The 23,555-nt window shown below is 43.2% G+C and overlaps 1 protein-coding gene across 3 annotated transcripts in view; it reads right to left on the minus strand.

Annotated features, from left to right (window-relative positions):
• Window positions 1-23,555, minus strand: part of ARHGAP18 (Rho GTPase activating protein 18) — a 121,521-nt gene that overhangs the window by 25,521 nt on the left and 72,445 nt on the right. For all 3 annotated transcript variants that reach the window (XM_073337273.2, XM_073337272.2, XM_073337275.2), the window contains exons 3-7: window positions 21,182-21,417; window positions 18,556-18,631; window positions 9,279-9,448; window positions 6,545-6,710; window positions 625-716 (exon numbers count right to left, since the gene is read on the minus strand). In XM_073337273.2, coding sequence (XP_073193374.2) covers window positions 625-716; window positions 6,545-6,710; window positions 9,279-9,448; window positions 18,556-18,631; window positions 21,182-21,417 — 740 coding nt within the window. The remainder of the gene's footprint in view (window positions 1-624; window positions 717-6,544; window positions 6,711-9,278; window positions 9,449-18,555; window positions 18,632-21,181; window positions 21,418-23,555) is intronic.

The raw sequence follows: 23,555 nt of genomic DNA on the forward strand, positions 1-23,555 counted from the left end.
AGAAAATAATAAAAAAGCTCTCAAAAACCTCTAAAAGGCCTCTCCAGAACTTCAATGATTTGTCTTGAAAAATAACGGCCTATTCTCCTATGATTTCATTTCTACAACTCCTGCTAAACAGAATTTGGCCTGGAATGGTGTTAGACTTTGGACATCTGGTTTCACGGGCTTACTAGTAAACCCTGACCAAATCATGGCTGAGTTAATACACTTTAGTAATGTATTTTTCTAATAATAATTCACTAGATGTCCTAATTAATTACTCTGCTCTAGCACTGGAGCATGCCAATGGCAATTCACAATACTTCTAATGTAAACAACTTATAATTAGTTGCTGAATTGTATTCTCTATTTCACTAACTCCACTAAAGTAAGTTAGTGGAGTAGAGAACTGTACAAAGGCCATTTATCCAATTTAGTGCATTAATAGTACAAAGCACCGCCCTTAATAAAAGCTACAAGTCCCTTCTAATGGAGTTGAATGCTACATTTGAGGTTCACAGTACAGAGATAGTATGTCACTGTAAAAACTTGATTATAGTGAGCATATGAATCCAGGACAAATGCTATCACTTCTGGAATCCAGTAGGTTTGTAACAAACGGACTTGTTCATGCCTACTCACTTTGTGAAAGATCAGTGGTATCCTGGTGCCTGGTACTTTCTTCTGATCCTGTTCCAGCAAAACTGACAGTGGGACACCAAAAAGACCAGAGTCTACACAAAGAAAAAAAATAGAGACACTATCCACATCTGCTCCAATACATGAGATAAGTGGCACAAAACACATTTTCAAAGAGATAAGCCCATTCAATACATTCAGAGCCATTGGCCTTCTCTTCAGCATATCTGAATGTCTTCATCAATCAAGTAATTCAGAGGATGATTAAACAAAGCACTTGGCTAAAAGCAAAGCACTCGTTCATCTCCTCCTTCACCCATAAATGAGGAGTCCTCTGTTTTACCTTCAAATTGCCATCCACACATTCTGCAAGTACAGTGAAGGAAAATACATAAATGAACCATCTGCATGATTCTGATTTGTGGAAAACTGTGGTGTTGATGACCCAGAGATGCAGATCTTTATCACTCAATACAAGTTTAGATGCAAATGGCCTGAGTAAGCTTCCCAAGAATTTGGCTGCTAAAATGAAATAGATGTAATTATAATCCACTTTTACTCTAAACAGTTCTCCCTCTGTGTTTTGAAAGAAGAGCTAGTTAGCATTCATTGTGCTTTTTTGCATCCTATAGTGTAAATTGGTTGACAGTGCATCTCAAAAAAGGAATTTTTTTATATGAAAATTAAAGCCAAGTCTTGTTCCATGCTCGTTGTAAGCCCTGGTTAAAAAATGGCCATTACATCATATTATCTAACTTTACATTACTATATGGTCTTATATTTTTATGGTAAGAGTGCTCTGCCTTAGATAAATACTAATCAGAAGTGAATGGTTTCTGAGAGAGGTACACTGGCAAATTATTGAACCTTAAAGATTTGTGTCTTGTAACTACTCTGCTGGGATAAGGTTAATGGTCGTTTTTCTGGAACTGTGTATAGAACAGTGGTACAAGGTAGGTGAGGTAATATCTTTTATTGGACCAACTTCTGTTGGTGGAAGAAACAAGCATTTAAGCTTCACAGATGTCTTCCTCAGGTTGGAAGAAGATAATCAGCATTTCCCAGCCTAAATACAAGGTGAGAAAGATGGTTAAGCATAAGGGGTTCACACATGCTGTAGAAGACGATTTAAAATGAAACAAGCAATTAAGAGCTAGCAAATAGTAGGGTGTGTTGCAAATTGTTGTAATAAGCCATAAAACCAGTGTCTCTGTTAAGTCCATGGTTTTTAGAGTCTAGCAAAGTTATGAATTTAAGTTCTCAGGGACATCTTTTTGAAGGTGTTGTGCGGGTTTCCTTTGAGAACTAGGACTGAGAAGTCAGCTACGGAGTGACTGCTTTGGGAACAGTGTTCACCCCCGGGTGATAGGGTGTCTTTGTTTTTTTATCATTTTCCTGTGTAAGTTCATTCAAAAGCATAGTGATTACCTGGTTTTACCCTCGTAGTTGTTGTTGGGGCATTTGATACCCTGGATGAGGTACACCACAGGTTGTAAAAGGCTGTGTTTGCCAGAAGCTGGGAATGGGTGGCAGGGGATGGATCACTTGACGATTACCTGTTCTGTTCATTCCCTCCGGGGCACCTGGCATTGGCCACTGTTGGCAGACAGGATACTGGGCTTAGATGGACCTTTGGTCTGACCCAGTAGAGCCATTCTTATGTTCTTATGTGTAGTAATTCCAACACACCAATCTTTAAGATTCAATAATTTGCCAGTGTACCTCTCTCAAACACCATTCACTCTGATTAATATTTATCTAAGGCAGAGCAGTCCTATCATAAACATATAGGCCCATACAGCAATGTAAAAATAGATGAGATGAGATAATGGCCATTTTTAACCAGGGCTTACAAAGAATATGGAACAAGACTTGGCTTTAATCTTCATATAAAAACATGCCTTTTTCGAGATGCACTATAATCACATGGATCTCAAAAAGTGTGTTGTGGGGGGTATTGATCATCATAGCAGTGGAGATATGTCTGCAGGTTTTGTATCTGTTGTTCTCACAGCATCTGGTTTCACTTTGAGTTGGTGTGTCCTGGTCTGTGGGGAGCTTGCTTCTGATAATGAGCTGGGCAAGGCTCGGGGATTGTTTGAAGACCAGAAGAGGGGGTTCAGGAAAATTTCTTTCAGGATGTGGTTCCCATCAAATATAGGTTGCAATTGTTTGATGACACCCTGTATGGGTTCTCGTGTGGAGGTTTTTTTCTGTACTGATGCAGGTTCTCCCAGGCATTTGGGTTGCCCATTCTATCATATGGTATATATCTACTTCTCTGGTGCAGTATCGTTGTTTAGTGAAGGCGGTTTTTAGTGGTTTTAGGTGTGAATATAGAACCATGATATCACCTCTAATGTCAACAATAAGTGTCAAATGAGCCACCATAAGGCAGAGGTGGGCAAACTATGGTCCTCGGGCCACATCCGGCCCACGGGACCATCCTGCCCGGCCCCGAACTCCTGGCCCGGGAGGAAAGGAGTACTAGTGGCACCTCAGAGACTAACCAATTTATCTGAGCATAAGCTTTTGTGAGCTACAGCTCACTTCATCAGATGCATTCAGTGGAAAATACAGTGAGGAGATTGTATTTTCCACTGTATGCATCCGATGAAGTGAGCTGTAGCTCACAAAAGCTTATGCTCAGATAAATTGGTTAGTCTCTGAGGTGCCCCTAGTACTCCTTTTCTTTTTGCGAATACAGACCTAACACGGCTGCTGCTCTGAAACATGGCCCGGGAGGCTAGCCCAGCCCCACTCCCGCAGCCTCAGCTTACTGCGCCACAGGCGCAATGCTCTGGGTGGCGGGGCTGGAGCTCCTGGGGCAGCACAGCTGCAGAGCCGTGGCCTGATCCGGTGCTCTGTGCTGCGCGGCTGCCTGTCCTGGTGCAGCTGCGCCACCAGCCACCGGTGCTCCAGGCAGCGCGGTAAGGGGGCAGTGAGCAGGGGGGGTTGGATAGAGGGCAGGGGAGTTCAGGGGGTGGTCAGGGGCTGGGGTGTGGATAGGGGTTGGGCGGTCAGAGGGCGGGGAACAGCGGGGTTGAATGGGGGCAGGGGTCCCGGGGGGGCAGTAAGGGGGGGGGTTGGATGAGGCAGCAGGGGGCAGGCAGGGGTGGGGGTTCTGGGGGCAGTCAGGGGCCAGGGAGCAGAGGGGTGGATGAGGCAGGGGTCCGGGGGGGGCAGTCAGGAAGGAGAGGGGGGTTGGATGGGGGGGCAGGGGATCCGGGGGCGGTCAGGGAGAAGGGGTGGTTGGATGGGGCATGGGTCCCAGGGGGCAGTCAGGAAGGAGTGGGTGGGGTTGGATGGGGTGGCGGGGGGCAGTCAGGGGAACAGAGGGAAGGGGGGTGGGGGTGGGGCAGAAGTCCTCAGGGGGCTGTCAGGGAACAGGGTGGGTTGGATGGGGCAGGAGTCCCGGGGGGGCCGTCAGGGGCTGAGAAGCAGGGGGGTCGGATGGGGGCAGGGGCCGGGCCATGCCTGGTTGTCTGAGGAGGCACAGCCTCCCCTAACTGGCCCTTCATACAATTTCAGAAACCCGATACGGCCCTCAGGCCAAAAAATTTGCCCTGCCCTGCTATAAGGAGTTTCTTTAGAGTGTGCCTTATTTAACAAGTATATTGAAAACAGGCCATTGTCTGTAAAATACGTGCACTCACAACTACACACACACACTCACACACACAGTCACACACGCACAATCCTTCCTGTGCATGCTCACTGAGCTACTAGATAGCAGAACCCATGTGGGTCTGCTGTGGTGAGGGAGGAGGTGCAGGCTACAGAAAGCCCATGCAGAGGTTTCACCCCTCCCTTTTTGCAGCAGAGCAAAAAGCATCTCCAGCATCTCAAACCACCCAAACGCAAAGGGAAATGGCTAGTGGATCCACTACCGCATGTATCCAGTGGCCAAACCATGCTGCATGAGGTGGGAATATGAAGATGCTGCAGAGGTGTGAAAAAAATGCATGGACTTCCTGCATCCTCCCACTATCGCATGGATGCTCTGGGCAAATTACATTGCAGGTGAGAGAGGAGAGACACAGAGAAGCTATAGGGTATGTCTACACTGCATCTGGGAGCAAACCTCCCAGCCTAGGTCCACAGACTTGTTCTAGCATGCTAAAAATAGCTATGTAGACTTTGCTTTCATATGGCAACTTGGGCTGGGGCTGGAGCTCGGGCTCAGGCTTTGAGTCACAGCATCAAAGCAACATCTACACTGTTATTTTAGCACACTGGTGCAAGCCCCCTTAGCATGAGTCTGTGGGCCCAGGCTGAGGGGCTTGGTCCCACATGCACTATAGACATCCCCACAGAGGGTCCTGTACCCTTGACGTGGGAATAGCAACTGTCAAGCCACTCCATTTCCTGGGAGGCAGGGTGACATTCTGTTGCCTCTTTCCCACACTGTTGTGGGGCCCCTAAATCAAGTTCATCTTTTTGGTTTGGGTGCAGGACAAACTATTTTAGCCAATTTACTTGTTTTCCCTGCTGGCAGTCATTTCAAAAACATGCCAGAGATAATGTTAAATTAAAACTACATTGGTTTGGTAAGAAGGCCTATTTAAATACACAATAAAAAAAATCAAGAGAAAAAGGTATTTTGTTTGCACACCATTTTCTACTGGTTGTAGCACAGGCACTTCTGCAGGGTGGAAATTCATTTAGGAATCAAGGTCACAAAGATGGTTGTGTGTATGCTTTTGCATTTAAAAAGTTATTTTCTGCTACTGTAAAGTGAAAAGTGTATTCAGAGGAATCAATTGTATCCTGCTGTATGTCTCTCAACGCTCTCTGTTGCTTTCAATTATTTAAAGGGAGCTATTTCACTGTCACATCCACTGAACCTTGACAACAGGGCTTTGCCCAAAGTGGGTTTGTGATTAACTGGTAATACATTTCGAGCTCTTGTAAAACAGTTAGCAGAAGGTCAGAAAAGCAGACAACTACCAAAACACTGAAAACCTCTTGCAACTTGAAATAGGTTTCCACGTATTTCTAGTTTTTGAAAAGGAGTCAGAATCATACATAGGCTCCAGTGCCTTGATGCCACAGTGACTTTCTACAAGAACTGCCTTAACAGACCCCCTCCCCTGCCCCCTAGTGTGTATGAAACCATTCCAACACACAACACAGAAAAGCACAGATCTGCAAATACCTAAAAGAGGTTGCGATCTGAGGAAATGCAGGATCTGTTAGGGCACATCAATATAAGTTACTACAGGAAGAAAGATGGCAAATTATTACCGTGGGCAAGAGGTGCAGGCTGAATGTGGAGGGACCATATAGGATGGCACGTTTTGTGCCTTATACAGAGCTCAGCACAATGCAATAGAACAGGATAAGGGTGATGAGGAAGTATCTACTCTTAAGCAAATCCTCCCATCCTCATGAAAAGGGGCTGCTTTAGGGACTATGGAACAGAGAGGGCTGGAGAATTGCTTTTGTCAAGCCAAACACAAGTTATTGGGCTCACAACAGAAGGAATTACAATGGTATTCTATGGCCTGTGTGATGCAGGAAGTCAGCCTACGTGATCTAACGGTCCCTTCTCACCTTGGAAGCTCTGAAACTATGAATCTCTGAAAGGCTCTGAAGCAACGCTTCCATCATACTATAGTACTACCAGAAGGATTCCTTTCCCCTGCTCCCTAAGACATCTGCCCAGTGCCTGGCCTAGAATGCCTGGCCTGCTAAAGTTAGTTGCCAGAGGATTTTAGCCCTAAAATCCTCCTTAGCTGGAACAGTTGATGTGCATGAGGCTGTTTAAATGTGGAGAGAGTCAAGAGCTCCCTGGCTACAGTGTAATGCTGAATCAGGGGCGACATTACCAGCTAATGTACATCTCTCCTTTTGGGATTGTTTAAAAACAACCCCACCCAAACCCATTTGTTTCTAAAGAATTTATAACTGTACTACTCACCTTTCGTTTTGATTTTTATGGCCTTCTGTTGCTTGAATTCTGTCCCGAGTAAGTCATACAGTGCAGTTAGCTCAATCAGTGCTAATGAATAGACTTTCTTCATGTCCTGAGGAGCCAGATCACCAATCTTTGTGGTACCCGTTTTGTCCTTTGGCAATCTGAAATTCTAGAACATAGGATTTGCATCATGGCAAATAAACAATCTCAACACATTGAAGGACAAAGAAAAGTGACAAGTATAAAGGCCATTCTGCTACTGTGGCTCCACTTTTGTAACGAAACACATTGCTACAATTGGGTGCAACAGGAGAGTGACATAGTTTAAAAAGGTTTCAGAGTAACAGCCGTGTTAGTCTGTATTCGCAAAAAGAAAAGGAGTACTTGTGGCACCTTAGAGACTAGTCTCTAAGGTGCCACAAGTACTCCTTTTCTTTTATAGTTTAAAAAGCAGGCTATCTGCAGCGTGTAAATTCCCCATGCTTCTTGCATATTCAAAGCTTGCGTGGAAAAACCTATACACTGCAACGACCATATCTGATTGCAAAGAGCAAATCTGTGATGGATGGAACCCTGTCTAGCGCAGATCATTTGATTAGTATGCACTTCTGGGTGGTATCTCTTTCTGTTCTCCCTTTTTTATGTTGTCTATTTAGGTTCCAGTTTCACTGGGGCTTCGAGTAAATGCAGAAGTCTGCCTAGATGCAGTTGACTGTAGGATCAGGGTCACAGACGATAAACTCTCTGGGGCAGGAACCTGTTCTCTTACATGTTCTCTTACACCTCACTCATTCTTGGGTGCCACATAAAAAATTAGTAATAGGGGGCTCACTGTTGTTCCCTCCCTCATTATTTACTATTTGTATTACCATACCACCTTGGACCCCAGTCATGGAGCAAGGCCCATTGAGCTAGACATGGTACAAACACAGAAAAAAAAGATGAGCCCTGCCCATAAGAGCTTATTTGACTTTACTGCTGCTTCCTGTGATACAGGAAGTCTAACTCTAGCAGATAAGGGCTGGATGCATCTCTTTTAAAGTATAACAGACCAAGAACTGAGCAGGAAGATTACTCAAAAGCTAGGCATGGAGTTCTTTCTGCTGGAAAGGGCCCTTGATACCTTCATGGTCCTCTAGTCTCAGTTGGCTGACATATAGCTGAATTTGGGGTTGAAAACTCTGCGTGGCTGCTGAGCCAGCCCTTATTTATGATTGGTGGATGTAACCAGCTTCCTGCTTGGGATTTAATTAACACACTTTATACGCTTCTTTTTTCAAATCAATATATAAGACCATGTGAATATTTTGGGTAAGGGAGGGAAGGTCTTTACAGATCACACATATCAATAGTCAGATCACTCCTTTTCTGAAATGTTTCGCTGCCTTAGGATTGTTCATCCCTAAGGTTATGAAAAAGGCCATAGCCACTTCAGTATGTAGACAGTCAATAAGTAAAACTCCAGTAAATTGCTCTTTGAATGTGTGACTCTTCTACAATTGAATCAAAGACTTCTCATAAGCCAGGCCACAGTTTCCATTCCTGATTTTTTCTGCATTACTGAAGTGTGAGTCAAACATTTTTCAAAGCAGGTTTATTGTATTAAAACTAAGGGAATGTTCAGTAATTATTACTGGCAGAAATGTTTGTGTGCTTATCTAAATTGAGTGTTTGAAGAAAATTGAAACATTATTATTCCAAGCACTGAGTTTACTCAGACATGTTTGCACACAGTGTATGACAAAAAAAAATTGCTATTTTTTAAAAAATGGTTAATTTGTAGTGTGTGTGAGTGCATGTTTCTAACGTTTGTGAAATTCTAAGGCTATTAGTATTGATTTACCCTTATTAAGAATAAGACTCATCGGTTGACAGATGGGAATGTGGAACTAGGGAGAAACAAATCCTCACATTTTGGAAATATTCCTTGACTTTTTGTTATAACAAAAATTAAATATTTTCCGAAGGATTAAAATGCCTCATTTTTATACATGCTCATGTGTTATGTGCTGGGCACCTTAGCAGGTGCCATAAGCAGTATGATTAAGCATAGAAAATGTGAAATCCAGAAATGATCAACGTATCTATTGAAAAGGGACCCATCCCCAAACTGTACATCTCTATTACAAGTGTAAAGATCAACCCATTCTTCATTCTCACCCTTTCACCTCAGTGGGCCACATGAAACTTCTGCTGGAGTCCATCAATGCTCTTTAACCAACAAAAGAGGTCTCTATTAAGTGATGCAAGGCACCTCACCCCTATTAGTGTAGTGAGCAAGGAACTAGGGCCAACACTAAATGGTGAAGATCCTCAGCTGGTGGACATTGTCAGAGTTCCATTAACATCTAGCTGAAGGTCTACCCCAATAAATATAACCTGAGTTTTCTGAACTGCAATGAAAATAACTATTACTGAGCAGACCATGTCAGGCTGAAGTCCTAATTTTTAAGCATTACTAGTCCTCAATTTCTTTAAGATAAGGTACAGCGTTGAAAAGGTACTGGCAAATAGAAGGCATAAGATTTCCACACTTATTAAGGGCCGAATACTACTCTCCTATAACACACACACAGAAGGGACCCAATCCAATGAGAGAAGGATCTCTAGGGGCCTGAAAAAAATAAAGCTATAGCATTCTGAATCTTCTTGTTCCAACCAATATCACAGAAACAATGTCAAAAAGGCTAAAATAAAGTTTATGAAATGACTACAGCAATGAATGAGAAACACCTACAGGAAGTAGCGTATCGTCCTCTTTGCCTTTGCACATTTTGCCTATTGAGCTGTCTTTGAGATTGGCTGCCTGCTCTGCAAATGAAATCTCTAAATTGATATCCGTTTCAGAAACTGGCACATCCTCAAGCAGGCTGGTCTTTTCACTGATACCGAGGCTGAAGTCCGAATCTGAAAACAGAAGGGGGGGAAAAAAGTCATCAGCACTTTCAAATATTGCCTCTCTCCTCCTCTGGTTTGCATGAAAGTAAATATTTAGGACTCCAGACATGTTAATCCTGTGCAGGGGGTGGAAACTCTTGGGGCAAAATCTCTGCTGTGTAACTCCAATGACTGGAGCTATGTCAGCCGAGAATTTTCATCTCATGGAGTTGCACTGGAATAATTCTGCCAAGAGGCAGAATTTACCTCCTCCTTATCCCTCATGGAAAAGGCAAAACATTCTATCATTCTATCCCAAATAAACCAGAGATTCCTGGGATCTGCCAGAACCAAGCAGCTTCTGCACAGAAGTCCCTTGCCTCAGATCTGCTTCCCATCCTCCTCTCTTCCTCTCGTGCCCTGCAACCATTAACTGCACAACTCCTTCAGCGGCCATGCTTCACGGGGCAACCCTGAACACCAGTTCTTTGTCCTGCAGGTCTGAAACTGGTGTGTGGGATGGGGGTGCAGGTGTGGGAATCCAATAAAGCGTGACTGAGTCCTCACATTCTTATCCCCTTCCCATCGTGTAGAGCCTGAATCTCTCAAAGCCACTACGGAGACGCTTCCGTGAAAAAAAGCTGGGCAGAGAAGAGTGGGAGCACGTAATGGTGGCACCACTTCTCTTTCCTTGTTGCCCTCAAGAAGGAACTGGGCACTGAACAAATGATTTAGAATAATAATTCATTTTTTGTTTTGTTTTTTAAATAGAGGCAGTTCTTTTACCATTTAACCCAGAAACAGCCTGCTTTTATAGGTAATTACCAGGTGTTTTTCATTCCCAATGTGTCACTGGTATCAGGAGACAAGAGAAGGGTGCAAAGTGTTTTCAGGGGGAAAAATAATTTTAAATATTCTATTCTGCAAAAGAAAAATTCCAGTCAATACACAAAACAATTTATCTTATCACAAAGTATCAAAGAGAACCCAGTCAGTCAATGGCTCTGACTGGGTGAGCATTCTGACACCATCACCACCACCAGCATCATTGTTACTTGTAACCTGGTATCCCCACAAAGCTCCCCATCAGGATTTTGGTCCCATTGTGAGAGGTTCTGTACAAGCATGCTGGAAGACACCCTGGCTCCACTGACATCAAAGGCAAAATTCTCAGTGACTTCAATGGGCTAGGATGTCACCCTCTGGTCCCTGCCCCCAAAAGCTCACAATCTGTTTAAAGACAAGATGCTGCAAGTGAGTGTGAAAAACAATGGAATGGGAAGTGGGACAGAAGGATGAGGGAAACCATAATAAGAGCATGTGTTTGTACAGACTAGCTGTTGTGTAATGAAACATCCAACAGATGGCTTTATTTTCACCATTGTGGGAAACTTAGGGGTGCCAATTCTCAGATGTCTCTGAATTCCTTACTCCAAAAGGGGCAAGACATGGCCCCCTAGGAAATAGCCTCACCTTGAGCAACTTCTCTGTACCACCTCATGCTCACTGACCCTAGTGTAAGGGCTATGGTGGGGATAGGCTGGATAAGGGAGAAGGTGCAACTGAAATGGTGCTGCACTCCAGCTATTCTCTGCTCCCCCCGGCCCAGAGAAGGGTTTAAGCAGTGCTGCTGTCTCCCAACATTACAAACCCAAACAGTGTGGGAAAGAATAAATTACAAAATAAAACGTTTTATTTTATTTTAAAAAAGTGGCCCATACTGGTTTGAAAAGTCTATATTTTAAAGTAAAACTATTTGTGGAGAGCTTGGAGCTGAAACTATTCCATGCAAACTGCCCCAGCCAGGGCCATACTCTTGGAGTTCTTCACATGGAAGGGCTGGCCTTAAGATCTTCAAGCTGTGAAATCAGCAGCATCAGTTTCAGAGTAAGCCATAATGTCTAGCACTCAGTTAGGACTCTGAGGTCCATTCAGCAGGGACTGAAGCAGCTCCAAAGAGAGGAACGGTTTTGATTGGGGGGGAGGCAGTATGCTTTTATTCTACTCACAACTGAGTGTAAAGCTTTGAGAAGTAGAATAAAATAGTTGTAAAATATATATATTTGACCAGTTTCTCTCTTCAGAGTAGCTTCAGCCTGAGCTGTGTTAGAACCTCAAAGGCTTCACTGAGCAGATGTGAAGGATCAAGCTGAAGCTGAAACTGGAGCTGCTGAATTCAGCAAAGCGATATCAAATGTCTTAGAATCGCAAAACTTCTAGGGCCAAATTCAGCTCTGCATCAAGTCTACTGAATTCAGTTGGATTACACCACAGATATATTTGGCCCCGGTGTTTAATACATTTAAACTGATTTTTTAAATGGTAAAAGGGGAAATAGGGTTCTTATTTCTCTATTATTATTTTTATCAGGATGTTGTGGTTAATGTGTCTTGTCTGATCCATGCATCTTTTGCCCAATATCAGCTTGGAACAGAACTGTTGTTAGCAAACAGTAATACAGTAGTTCCTGTTTCAGCCCTCTGTTTAGATGGAAGTTTTGGGTTTGTTTGGTTTTTGTTTTTGTTTTTTGGGTATTGATATCTTTGTAATGATATAAAAGCTTCAAAGACATGTGGAAATGCTGCTGTTCGTATTTGGGGTTTAATGTTTGTGCAGTCCTGATCCTATTGCTTTGTGTTTATTAACTAGGAAACAGCTGTAAGAGGAAGTAGATTTGCTGGGTTGTCAATTTACCAGTTGCGGTCAGAGTTTCATATGACAGAAATGTGAGTGTGATACCAAAAAAAAAAAAAAAGTAAATACTGGATATTAAAGGGGACGTGCAAAAGGTGTGTTTTAAAACTGGGCCTGCACTGTCATTTTGCTTCCCTGTGATGTATAAAGAAGGCTTGTGTTTAAAAAAAATCCTGGGAACATCAGAAAGGTTAAGTCTGGTCTTTCCTGGAGAACATAATGGATGTCCCAGAGGATGTGATTCCTCAAAGAATCAATCCTGAAGCACTTGCATGAGAGGAAAGTGATCAGGAACAGCCAGCATGGATTCACCAAGGGAAGGTCATGCCTGACTAATCTAATCGCCTTTTATGATGAGATTACTGGTTCTGTGGATGAAGGGAAAGCAGTGGATGTATTGTTTCTTGACTTTAGCAAAGCTTTTGACACGGTCTCCCATAGTATTCTTGTCAGCAAGTTAAGGAAGTATGGGCTGGATGAATGCACTATAAGGTGGGTAGAAAGCTGGCTAAATTGTCGGGCTCAACGGGTAGTGATCAATGGCTCCATGTCTAGTTGGCAGCCGGTATCAAGTGGAGTGCCCCAAGGGTCGGTCCTGGGGCCGGTTTTATTCAATATCTTCATAAATGATCTGGAGGATGGTGTGGATTGCACTCTCAGCAAATTTGCGGATGATACTAAACTGGGAGGAGTGGTAGATACGCTGGAGGGGAGGGATAGGATACAGAAGGACCTAGACCAATTGGAAGATTGGGCCAAAAGGAATCTGATGAGGTTCAATAAGGATAAGTGCAGGGTCCTGCACTTAGGACGGAAGAACCCAATGCACAGCTACAGACTAGGGACCGAATGGCTAGGCAGCAGTTCTGCAGAAAAGGACCTAGGGGTGACAGTGGACGAGAAGCTGGATATGAGTCAGCAGTGTGCCCTTGTTGCCAAGAAGGCCAATGGCATTTTGGGATGTATAAGTAGGGGCATAGCGAGCAGATCGAGGGACGTGATCGTTCCCCTCTATTCGACATTGGTGAGGCCTCATCTGGAGTACTGTGTCCAGTTTTGGGCCCCACACTTCAAGAAGGATGTGGATAAATTGGAGAGAGTCCAGCGAAGGGCAACAAAAATGATTAGGGGACTGGAACACATGAGTTATGAGGAGAGGCTGAGGGAGCTGGGATTGTTTAGCCTGCAGAAGAGAAGAATGAGGGGGGATTTGATAGCTGCTTTCAACTACCTGAAAGGGGGTTCCAAAGAGGATGGCTCTAGACTGTTCTCAATGGTAGCAGATGACAGAACGAGGAGTAATGGTCTCAAGTTGCAGTGGGGGAGGTTTAGATTGGATATTAGGAAAAACTTTTTCACTAAGAGGGTGGTGAAACACTGGAATGCGTTACCTAGGGAGGTGGTAGAATCTCCTTCCTTAGAGGTTTTTAAGGTCAGGCTTGACAAAGCCCTGGCTGGGATGATTTAACTGGGAATTGGTCCTGCTTTGAGCAGGGGGTTGGACTAGATGACCTTCTGGGGTCCCTTCCAACCCTGATATTCTATGATTCTATGATTCTATGTATACTGTACACTATGACTTACGTAAATGTTAGGCTTCACGTGTTTATTGGAGGGGTAGAGCGATTTAATCTTTAATTAATATGTTCTTCCTCCAAAATGCTAATTGGTCACTGAATTTGTACCCACAAACTAACAGACGGTTTTAGATTGTCATTGTTTCACTAGCTCTCCAAACAGAGAGTCTTCCACGTGGCACAGTCATTTATTTCTAACATTAAAAAAAAAAAAGCAGGAAGAAAAACTTTTGAAAAAATGTTTCAGGCCTTATTTATACACCATAAAGAAGCAAATAAGGACACAGCTCCATTTTTTCCTTTAAGTTACCTTTAACGAGATTCAATTTTTCCTTCAGTTACAAGGGTACTACTGCCACTGACTTCAATGACTTATGTAACTGAGGCAGAAATAGACCGTATTTTGGGTTTGGGGTGATTTTTCTCTCAATTTGGAATAGGAAAACTACTACACGGAATGTTTGGAGCCTGAATGTTGGGGATTGGTCCTGCTTTGAGCAGGGGGTTGGACTAGATGACCTCCTGAGGTCCCTTCCAACCCTGATACTCTATGATCCTGATTCCACTGAAGACAATGGGAGCTTTGCCACAGTCTCCTGTGGGAGCAGAACAGGCTCAAATACAGTAGACTATATTTATGAAAAGTTAGGGAAACAAATGTTGTACTAATGTGTGCATTAAGCTGAAACTAGCAAACAAACATCTTTCACATTTCCATCATTCCCCCTCTTCCACCTCAGTGCTGAAAGGGGGATTAGGAACTTCTGGGAATCACTAGGGCATTTTGTGGGCATCCATGCTCCTTCCTGGACAGATGTACGGGGCAGTCTCCATTTAAGGAGAACCATTCTCTCCCACTCCCAACCATGCCTCATTCTTTCCTGACTGACATCCGCATTCCTGGGGCCAGCCAGGAAGAATTTATAAATGCTGCTGGCCTCAAGTGTCTCACAGTGGACATGCTTCACAGAGGGCTGAATCCCCCTCTTACCCTGAGGCTAGGGCTGGTGCAGAGCCTGAAGGAGGTGGCTTGCATCGCCATGATTTTGGGGTCCTCAAGGCCAGTTTCACCCTGAAGCCTGCCATGAATTTTGCCCCAGTTTTAATGGTCTCTGTGAACTTTAAAGAAGCCAGGAAATAGGTGGGGCACAGGAGCATGCCCCTCCTACCCCAATCCATGCCCCACCTCTTGCCTGCCCTGAAACACCTCCTGCCCAAGGGGCACCTGTGGAGTGGGGCATTCTTCACCTGGGAATATACCCTGGGGGTTGCTTTGTAGCCCCTTTGTGTTGACACAGCGGGCTTGCAGGGCAACCATGAACGGGCCCAGAGGGAGCACGCTACGCCACTGGTCCACAGTCTGCGCTGTCTGCATATTAGTTTCCAGGGGAAGTTGTTTTTAACCTGTATAGGTTACATCCACGTAGCATCTCTACCCCTGTGTGCTAGTGATGCAGTCATACTCGGGGGGGGGGGGGGGGGGTTCTCAGGCTAAGAGTCACCCAGGAAAGAAAGGTAGAAGTTGGTGATGGGATAGTGGCAGGAAAAGCGCCTGTAGGTTTCTTTTGGCTAAGTGATGGTAAACTTCAAGCAAAGGAGTCAACTGATGTCCACAAGGCATGTGGGAATTTGTTATAACCATACTGCATAATCAGAAAACAAGAGAAAGACATGCCCAGCTTGCTTCGGACTCAGTCTAACTCCCTTTAAAGCCAATGGATATCTGTCAGTGAGTGTTGGATCAGGCACGAGACACTCCAAGGCCATATTCCCAAAAGCTATTTATGAGCACAGTTTTACTAAAATCATTGGAGCTTTGCCAATTTACACCAGCTGAGGATCTGGCCCCAATCCTGGAAATTTCAGAGTGTCTTTCAACTAAGCTCTAGTCCCTCTAGGTCTTAGATGAAAGTCCCTTAGCGACCTCTGTTTTCTAACTGCCTGCTCATTATGCTTTGGGTTTACCCTTCTAAAAGCATCTTACTCAGCATGCTTACCCTGGAAGCTGGCCCTTTGAATCTGGAAGAGATAACCAGCTGCAGCCCTACATTAGTCATTTTGTCTTGGCTGTTGCTACTCTGAGTGGTGAGTTCTCAGTTTGTTTATGTTTTTTTCTTAGAATATCTTTTCCTGAGGAAGCAGCACATGTTCTCACTATCCTTAACTCTTACCTGAGCTCCTTTACATGATCATCTAAAGAGCACTGCATCTATTTACCTTCAGGGCATGCTGTGATTTTTTTGGGGGGATTTTGATAAAGGAGTGAGGGTTGTGGATGGTTAAATCTGTGAGATTATTGTAATTTCTGTTAGGCATATAGCAGGTAGCCTGGCAAATGATGTTTGGCAGCTCAATGAGTGTCCTTTGGATTTTATTTTTGTTTTGTAGATATACACACAAAAGCCATGGAGATAGAGGTTTCAAGAAATCCAAATAAATGAACCTCCCCATGGATACTAAACATACTAGGACTAATTGACTAGACTGAACTGTCCCCCCTGGATTGGGCCAGTCAGGAAAGAACAAAAAATGTGAACAATGGGGAACCTTTCACATTATTTCCTGAGTTTGCTGACATCTGTTCAACCAAGGAAGAGTTTAGGTTAGGGTAGAAGAAAAAAAGGGACGGGAACAGGCTCAAGGAATCTGAGTTCACATGCTCCATGGAATTTTCAGTATAATTATCAATAACAGTAGTAGGCAGTGTGGCCTAGTGGACAGACCATGGGACTCAAGAGACCTCAGTTCTAGTCCTGGATCTGCTACTGATCTTGTCTCATTTCCCCTTCTGTAAAATGGGGCTAGAGATCCTATGAACATTTCTGTAAAACACTTTGAGATCTGCTGATAAAAAAAAGCGAGGTATTATTATAGCATCACCATCCTCAATTTGGCACTTCAGTCAGATGCTCTTGAGAAATGGACGCTTCAGACACCTAACTAGGAGCAATCATCACTTTCAGAATACGACAAACCATAGATTTCACAGCCATTAACAAGTTTAAAAATATGGAATGTAGAAAACAGAGGCATCACTATGATTTAAATTTCTAAAAAAAGTAAAAATCTATTATAACAAATGATACTAGTGCATTTTTCAGGTAAAACTGGTAAAAGCATTTTAACTTTACAATGCCTCTGGATTTAGATTTCATAGGTATTTGGTGTCTTTGAAACTCCGACAATGTTTATTTATTGCCTTTAAAGCCAATCACTGTTTACATTACACCAATTAGCTCATTATTCTAGAAGAAAGGGATCATGACAGTCCTGAAACAGGTGCAGCAGATTTTAATGCAGCTCAAGTTGGATGGCTTTCCTGCAAAAATGAACTGATTTTCTTCTTGTTCTAATCTCAAGAGCAGAGCCCACTTTAGCATGCTGGCAAAAGCAGAAGTGTATTAGGATGTAAGTAGGCTACATTTGCCTTGCCCATCGCAATCTGCGCTAGGGAGAGCTAACATATGGAATTTGCCTTTCAGAATTTCCCATTTCTAAAGGGTTCATCAGGCCACTGGAAAAAAATCACCAGATGTGATAAAACTCTGCAATAATTGCTTGGTAATTTTCCAGCTCCAAATTTTAGTGTAGTTTATTGACACAAGCACCAGGCTTCTCTTCCTTCCCTTGTGCTGACCCAGCATTTTGGCAGCTCTCCCACTTGTTCACAGTTCTTACCAATGAAAGGTTTGCTGAAAGCAGGAAAGGGTAAGATTAATAATGCTTCTGGAAACACAAGAACTGTGGGGGGCTCATTTCTACCTCTCTCTCCTTCTCCTCTCTTTTTACATTGTGTATGTTTTGTTATTCATCTTTCCTGTTTTTAACCCTCTGTTAGCTATTTCTCCAAAATACTTTGGATACACATTCTAAAATTTGGAGGTGGTTAATCAGTCTTCCTGTATATGTATCTACAAAGTGTCCAGTATAATATCTAGATGCCCTCCAGTCACTTGTTGGGTTTTTTTTAAAGGAAAGAGTAAGTCTCTAGAAAAATAATAGAAGTATTTAGGCCAAATTCAGGACTTGAGTGGCTGGAACTACGACTTGATTGTACCTTTATGGTTCAGAGTACTGTTGCAAGTGGTGAGCAGCTGCATAGCCCCAACAGGAGCTCCAGGAGACATAGGAGATGCAAACCAGCCACAACCCCTTACTACAGGGGGCTGGAGAGCTACTGTCAAGCACAAGGGGTGAAATCTGGATTCACTGAAATCAGTGGGAGTTTTGCCATTGATTTTAGGAAGGCCAAGATTTCATCAAAGGGCTGCAATTAGGCCCTGCCCCTATGTGGGCTGGTCTTTATGCCCTCTCTGTACCTCACCCTGTTGTTCAACTGGATAGGGCACGGCAGAACCTACCCCTAAAGGCAAAGAACTCCCCCTACTTTCTGTTCTCTCCATGAATATAGTCAACTAATTAAACACTGATATTTTCTCTCACTTTGAGCCCTAAATATATAGCAAATCCTTACATTTTTCTTACTTCTTTTGCTCTTGCTCTCTCATATTTACTGATGAGCTTTTCCACAGCTCTTGTTTCTTGTGTTGAAAGTGCAGAAGAGAGACAACCAAAGGGATAAAAATGAAGAGCTAAGAATGAGCCATTGGTGCGGACCTTTATCAAAGCATTCTGCTGTAAAATTATCACAAGATTTACCAGACTTTTCAAAGGACACCATCTATAAATGCATTTTAAAATGTTACAAACTTGGAAAGATGTGGTCCACAGCTATATTCATACAGTTTATCCAGTGGCTTTTTTTCTCTGAAATGTTACTGAAAATGTGGACCTGTTCTTCAGTATGCCGTGAAGCTAAGACACTATGGAACAGAAAAAAAGAGCAGAGGAGCTGCTCAGCATTACCATCTTTCACTTCATCTTGAGCTTCATTTTTATTCTCTCTTGCTGTCACAGATGAGGGCTCACTCTCATCAGAGACCTAAAAAAGCAAAGAGAAACCAAGTCATCTCTAAGCTCAAATACCAATAGCTTATTACACCAAACAACAGAATGTAAGCAACTCCTTTGGCCCTGATCTTGTGAGTGGTAGACTTGCAACCAAGGAGAGCCCCTCTGAAGTCAATGGAACTCCCTGGGGGTGTAGCAGTCCACCCATGCACTGTCAGTTGTGGGACTGGGGTGTTTGATAAGAGCCTCTTAATCACAGACATGGGACATAGGAAATTAAGTCCCTTGACCAAAAACACAATTAGACACAAACTTAGTTCAGATGTCATTACAGCTCCACCATAATATGCAAAATGAATGGGAAAGGCTAAAATGTGAATTAAAGCCACAGTCTGCGCTGGCGGGGCTGTAGAGGGGGAGATTATATGTAATATAACCACAGAACTGGGACTCAGGAGAGCTGAGGTCAATTCCTGGCTCCGCCACTGGCCTGCTGTGTGACCTTGTGCAAGTCACTTCAACCTCACAGTGGCTCTGTTTCTTTATCTGTAAAAGAGGCATATGACACTGACCTCCTTTGTAAAGTGCTTTGAGTTGTACGGGTGAAAAGCATTATATAGGAACTAGGTATTATTATTATTATAATATTTCGGTGGGAGCTCCCAGGAGGAATTCTGATTGACTCAGCCCAAAAGCACAAGCTGCAGCAGAAGCCCTGTCGCCCTGGTGCAGAATGTAGCATGCACTCCCTCCTGTGATTTGATGGGTCCAAGACAGATCTGGCCCTGCTGCCATCCCAGTCCTTGTCGGGGGAGGCTAGCGATGTTAGCTGTGCATACTGCTTGCATTCCCAGCAACTGTATAGCTGGTCCACGCCACAAAGGGACAAGAAGGGAGGGAGGACAAAGGCCACTTCTGCCATTTTTGCTCCCATAGTGCAGCCTTGCAGGACCAACTACAATCCAGCCCTGCGTTTATAAACAAACAAAACTTCTGAAGTTCCATTGCTTGTTTATGTCTAAGATTATTATGGATACAGTATTTGCCAGGAAATCCTCATACGCATGGTCCAGACAGTTTCTTATTTCCATATTAAAGTTTCATTAACTCCCTGCACAGCCCAGAATGTTAACTAGATATTTAGTGATCTGGCTCTTGCCTGGCATTTTAGATAAGTTCTGTACAGCCCAAGACTTGGGGAGAATAAGGGTGAACTGCAAAATTTTGGTGGAAAAACAAGTCAGGTTCATTTTGTTTTAAAATCCTAGATCCTGAAAGGCAAATCCTACTCCCACCTCTGTGAGTGCAGAGAGCGCCAGATCTACGGCTGTTCCACAGCCTGGGGCGGGGCAGAGCAGGAGGCGGGGAGCTTTTGCAGGGTATATGCAATCCCAATGCACAAAGAGCATAGCTCCAGAGGACTCTGTGCAGTCACACAGCTGCTCTTTGGGGACATGGCAGGGAAGGATGGCAGGGAAGGATCCATGACTCGATAGCTTTTTTCCTGTCCTACCTCTTTCCTGTTGGTAGAGGAGGGATACAGAAAATAGGCAGAGGCTGTATTAGGTTGGAGTATCAGCAGCAGAGAGGCTTCACTCCTGTTTTGTGGCATGGAAGGGACAGTGTAGGAAGATTTTTCTTTTTTTTCCTATTTAGAGCCTTCTCTTTGGTACATGCTGCAAGATTACAGGTACTCGTTTGTGCTGCATAATTTATGGCTTGAATACAAGAACCTGAATGTCCTTTTTCATGCTGAATTAACACAGTTAAGAGTGAAATGACACTGCTCTAAACTGCATTTTATCCCGCCTCTGCGATCTAACGGTATAACAATGTATAACACAACTTCACTCTTTGGTATAACCTGTTTCCTACAAAATGGGCCCCAGAATGTTTTGCAGAATTAACGGTCCCAAGTCCCATATTCCCCTCCCCATCCATATGCAGAAGGGAGCCAGATCTTGGTGAAGGAGAAGTTCTGTCTCTGCAGCATGTAGCTTACAAACTTCCTCTGGAGAATTTTAGTTCCACGGTGTTAGAAGGGATGGGTCAAGTGTGGGAGGAAATCAACTGGTCTCAGTTTCTCCACCTCGCTGCCACCACTTGAAGTGCAATGCTCAGGAACAAAAATGAGGGTAAGTGGCCACAAAGCGAATGTCAAGGAACAAGGCCTCCATGTGGATGGCCCTGCGCCACCATCAGATCAGTATCTTCTCCCGGCTGAATGCCTAGCTGCTGCTTTGGGGGGCTGGAAGGGAAAAGAGGTCAAACCCCAACCCTCACAACAGAAAAATTACCAGGCAACTCCCTATACTGAATCCAAGTTTCTTCTTCCATGTGTGGCTTACTCCTGTGTAGGGAAGAATAGCTCTTCCTTTTTATGTTTAATATTTGCTTTTGAAAACTCCACTCTACATGCTAAATGTATTCAGCATTGGCCTAACTTTGCTGCCACTGAAGTCAGTGGGAGTTTTACTATTGACTTTAGGGAGCAGAGTTAGGCCAGTACTGAACCCTTCTGAAAAGGCCAGCCAGGGTTTCAGCAAAGTAGAACAAAGCCAAACCACACTAAGGAGCTTACTTTTTCCTTTGAATCACTTTGTTGCCTGAAGATATCTCTGACGTCAGGAACATGGTACGGCTTGTTTTTTTTCCTCAGGGTTTGTGAGACAGTCTCCACTCGCTTCTGTACTGCTGCTGTCTGAGTTCGCGTCAATGTGGACAGAAACACCATGCTGTCTAGGGAATCTCCTGTGCTCTCACTAAAAAGGTTTGACAGCCCAGCTTCCTTTAACCACTCTTCTTCCAATTCTCCCTCTGTGCCAGGAGACAAGAGAAAAATCAAAGGACATGAATGCTAGATTTTTGGGTCTGAGCTCTGTAGCTGAGCACAGTGGGTTAAAGCCACACCGTGTAGTCTGTGTGAACCTACAGGAAAAGGTCCAGGAGTATCTGCAAGTGGAGTGCAATTCTTAGCATGGTCACACATTATATTAAGGGGACTCTTATGGTGTCTAAACAGTTAATACGTGATTAACGCTCTAAAAAAATTATGTTACTGTGGATTGTGATAGAGTTTGACAAGTCAACAGGTGGTTTAGAACAGTCTATAGCACCTTCTGCTGAGGTACTTATAACCATCTACCTTGTAACATGCTAATTAATTTCTATGGATTAATCCTTCATATGCCATTTACAAACGTGATCCTTACTGCTCTTCACTGTTTCAACTTCTAACTAAGCAGTTAAGATCTCTTTCTCTGCCAGCTGTCCCTATTCCAGTGGAGGGGGTGGGTGGGAGGAAGCTTGAAAGCCTTTAATCAGAACCACTTTATTTATAGTTTAGTACTCAATCTTTTTATACCATTAACTTAAATTTGTGTGCCTTGTTGTTTTTTTAGTACATTAATTCCTATAGCTTTTCACTAGTGTGATCTAGTTCAATTTGATCAGGGCTTATTCAATCTAATAGGCAATTTTAATGCAATTTTTAATTATCTATACTGATGCCGTCTCTAATCTGTACTGATATGCAGTAAGATGATCACTGCTTTGTTGTTTCTAGCTGATGATGTATCTTTTATTGACCATTCATTGCAGAAAGGCAGAAGGCATCTGTTAATTATTGTGATTGACCAAGAGTGTAATATAAACTGTACTCTTCAAACACATTTTTACATAATCGTGCTTGTTTAAAAATTGCTACCAAACCCTGTACTGATGTGGAGTGGATTGTACTGACCTTTGATGTTGCCCTCAAGTGTTTAATGGTCATTAAGTATGTAGAGCTGGATTCTCATCTCAGTTAAATCAATGGAGTAGCCCTGGATTAACATCAGTTTATCTGAGAGATTAATCTGGCACATAATCTTTCATATTTATATTCATTGTAGCCTACTGTCTCTTAAACCCTGGTGAGCATCTTTGTATTCATGGACAAGTGAAAGAGTAGAGCTCTCACTGAACAGCGGTAGAGTCTGTATTACAAATTTGTTACTGCATTGGGGCAATAGCCTGAACTTCTTACTTGGACAAAACTCCCCATTGACTTGGAGTTTTCCCCCAGCAGGAAGTTCAGAATTTGGAGTAAGGACTAGAAACAAGGAATCTGTAGCGTAGTTTGTTACCTTCTTCTGAAATCCCACCCTCAGGTAAAAGTGCCTATGGGGGCTAGTATGAGCACGAGGCCCCCTGAAAGCCTATGAGATTTGTGCTACTAACTCATTGATCATCTTTGAAAATCCCACCCCAAAACTTTAATTTACCATTTTCAGAATTTGGGGGGAGGGGGAGTTTCCTAACAATTTTGTATCTTTGGGGGAAGCGCACACCATATTGTTGAAAATAAATGCTTCCTTTAAATTTAGATTACTTTTACATTCTGGTATTCAGGGCTTTGGATCTTTATCGGAAAAGTCAGCGGTTGCCATATTGGATTCACCTCGTCCAAAATCCTGTCTCTGACAGGGACGGGTACCTGATTTTTCACAGGAAGGTCTAAACCCCCCATAACAGATTATACCATGTCACAACTGTAGGAGTTGTTGCTTCCTAAACCCAGGTAGTCAGTGGTTGGCTTCTGTTCTGAAGCATGAGATTGTATGCCCATTATGCAATTTTATCGTACCTATTGTAATTACTAATTGTATTAACAAATCCTTTTCTTCCTAAGCACAAGAATATAATCTGTCTATAAATCCTAAACTAGTATAATTTGAAAATAGAGAATATCTGGGAATACCTTTTAAGGAAAATAAAACTTATTTTAGCTACTCTGGCATAACTCTTTAAGGACAGATTTTTTTTTTAAAGCAGCCACAAATTTGGGGTACCTCATTTTTGGGTGTCCAATTTAAGGCACCCAAGGCCTGATTTGTAGAGGTGCTGGGGAGCTCTTATTGATTCATTTGGAGTTGTTGGGTCCTCAGCACCTCTGAAAATGAATCCTAAGGTGT

Source organism: Lepidochelys kempii, chromosome 3 (genome assembly GCF_965140285.1).
Source record: "Lepidochelys kempii isolate rLepKem1 chromosome 3, rLepKem1.hap1, whole genome shotgun sequence".
NCBI classification, from domain to species: domain Eukaryota; kingdom Metazoa; phylum Chordata; order Testudines; family Cheloniidae; genus Lepidochelys; species Lepidochelys kempii.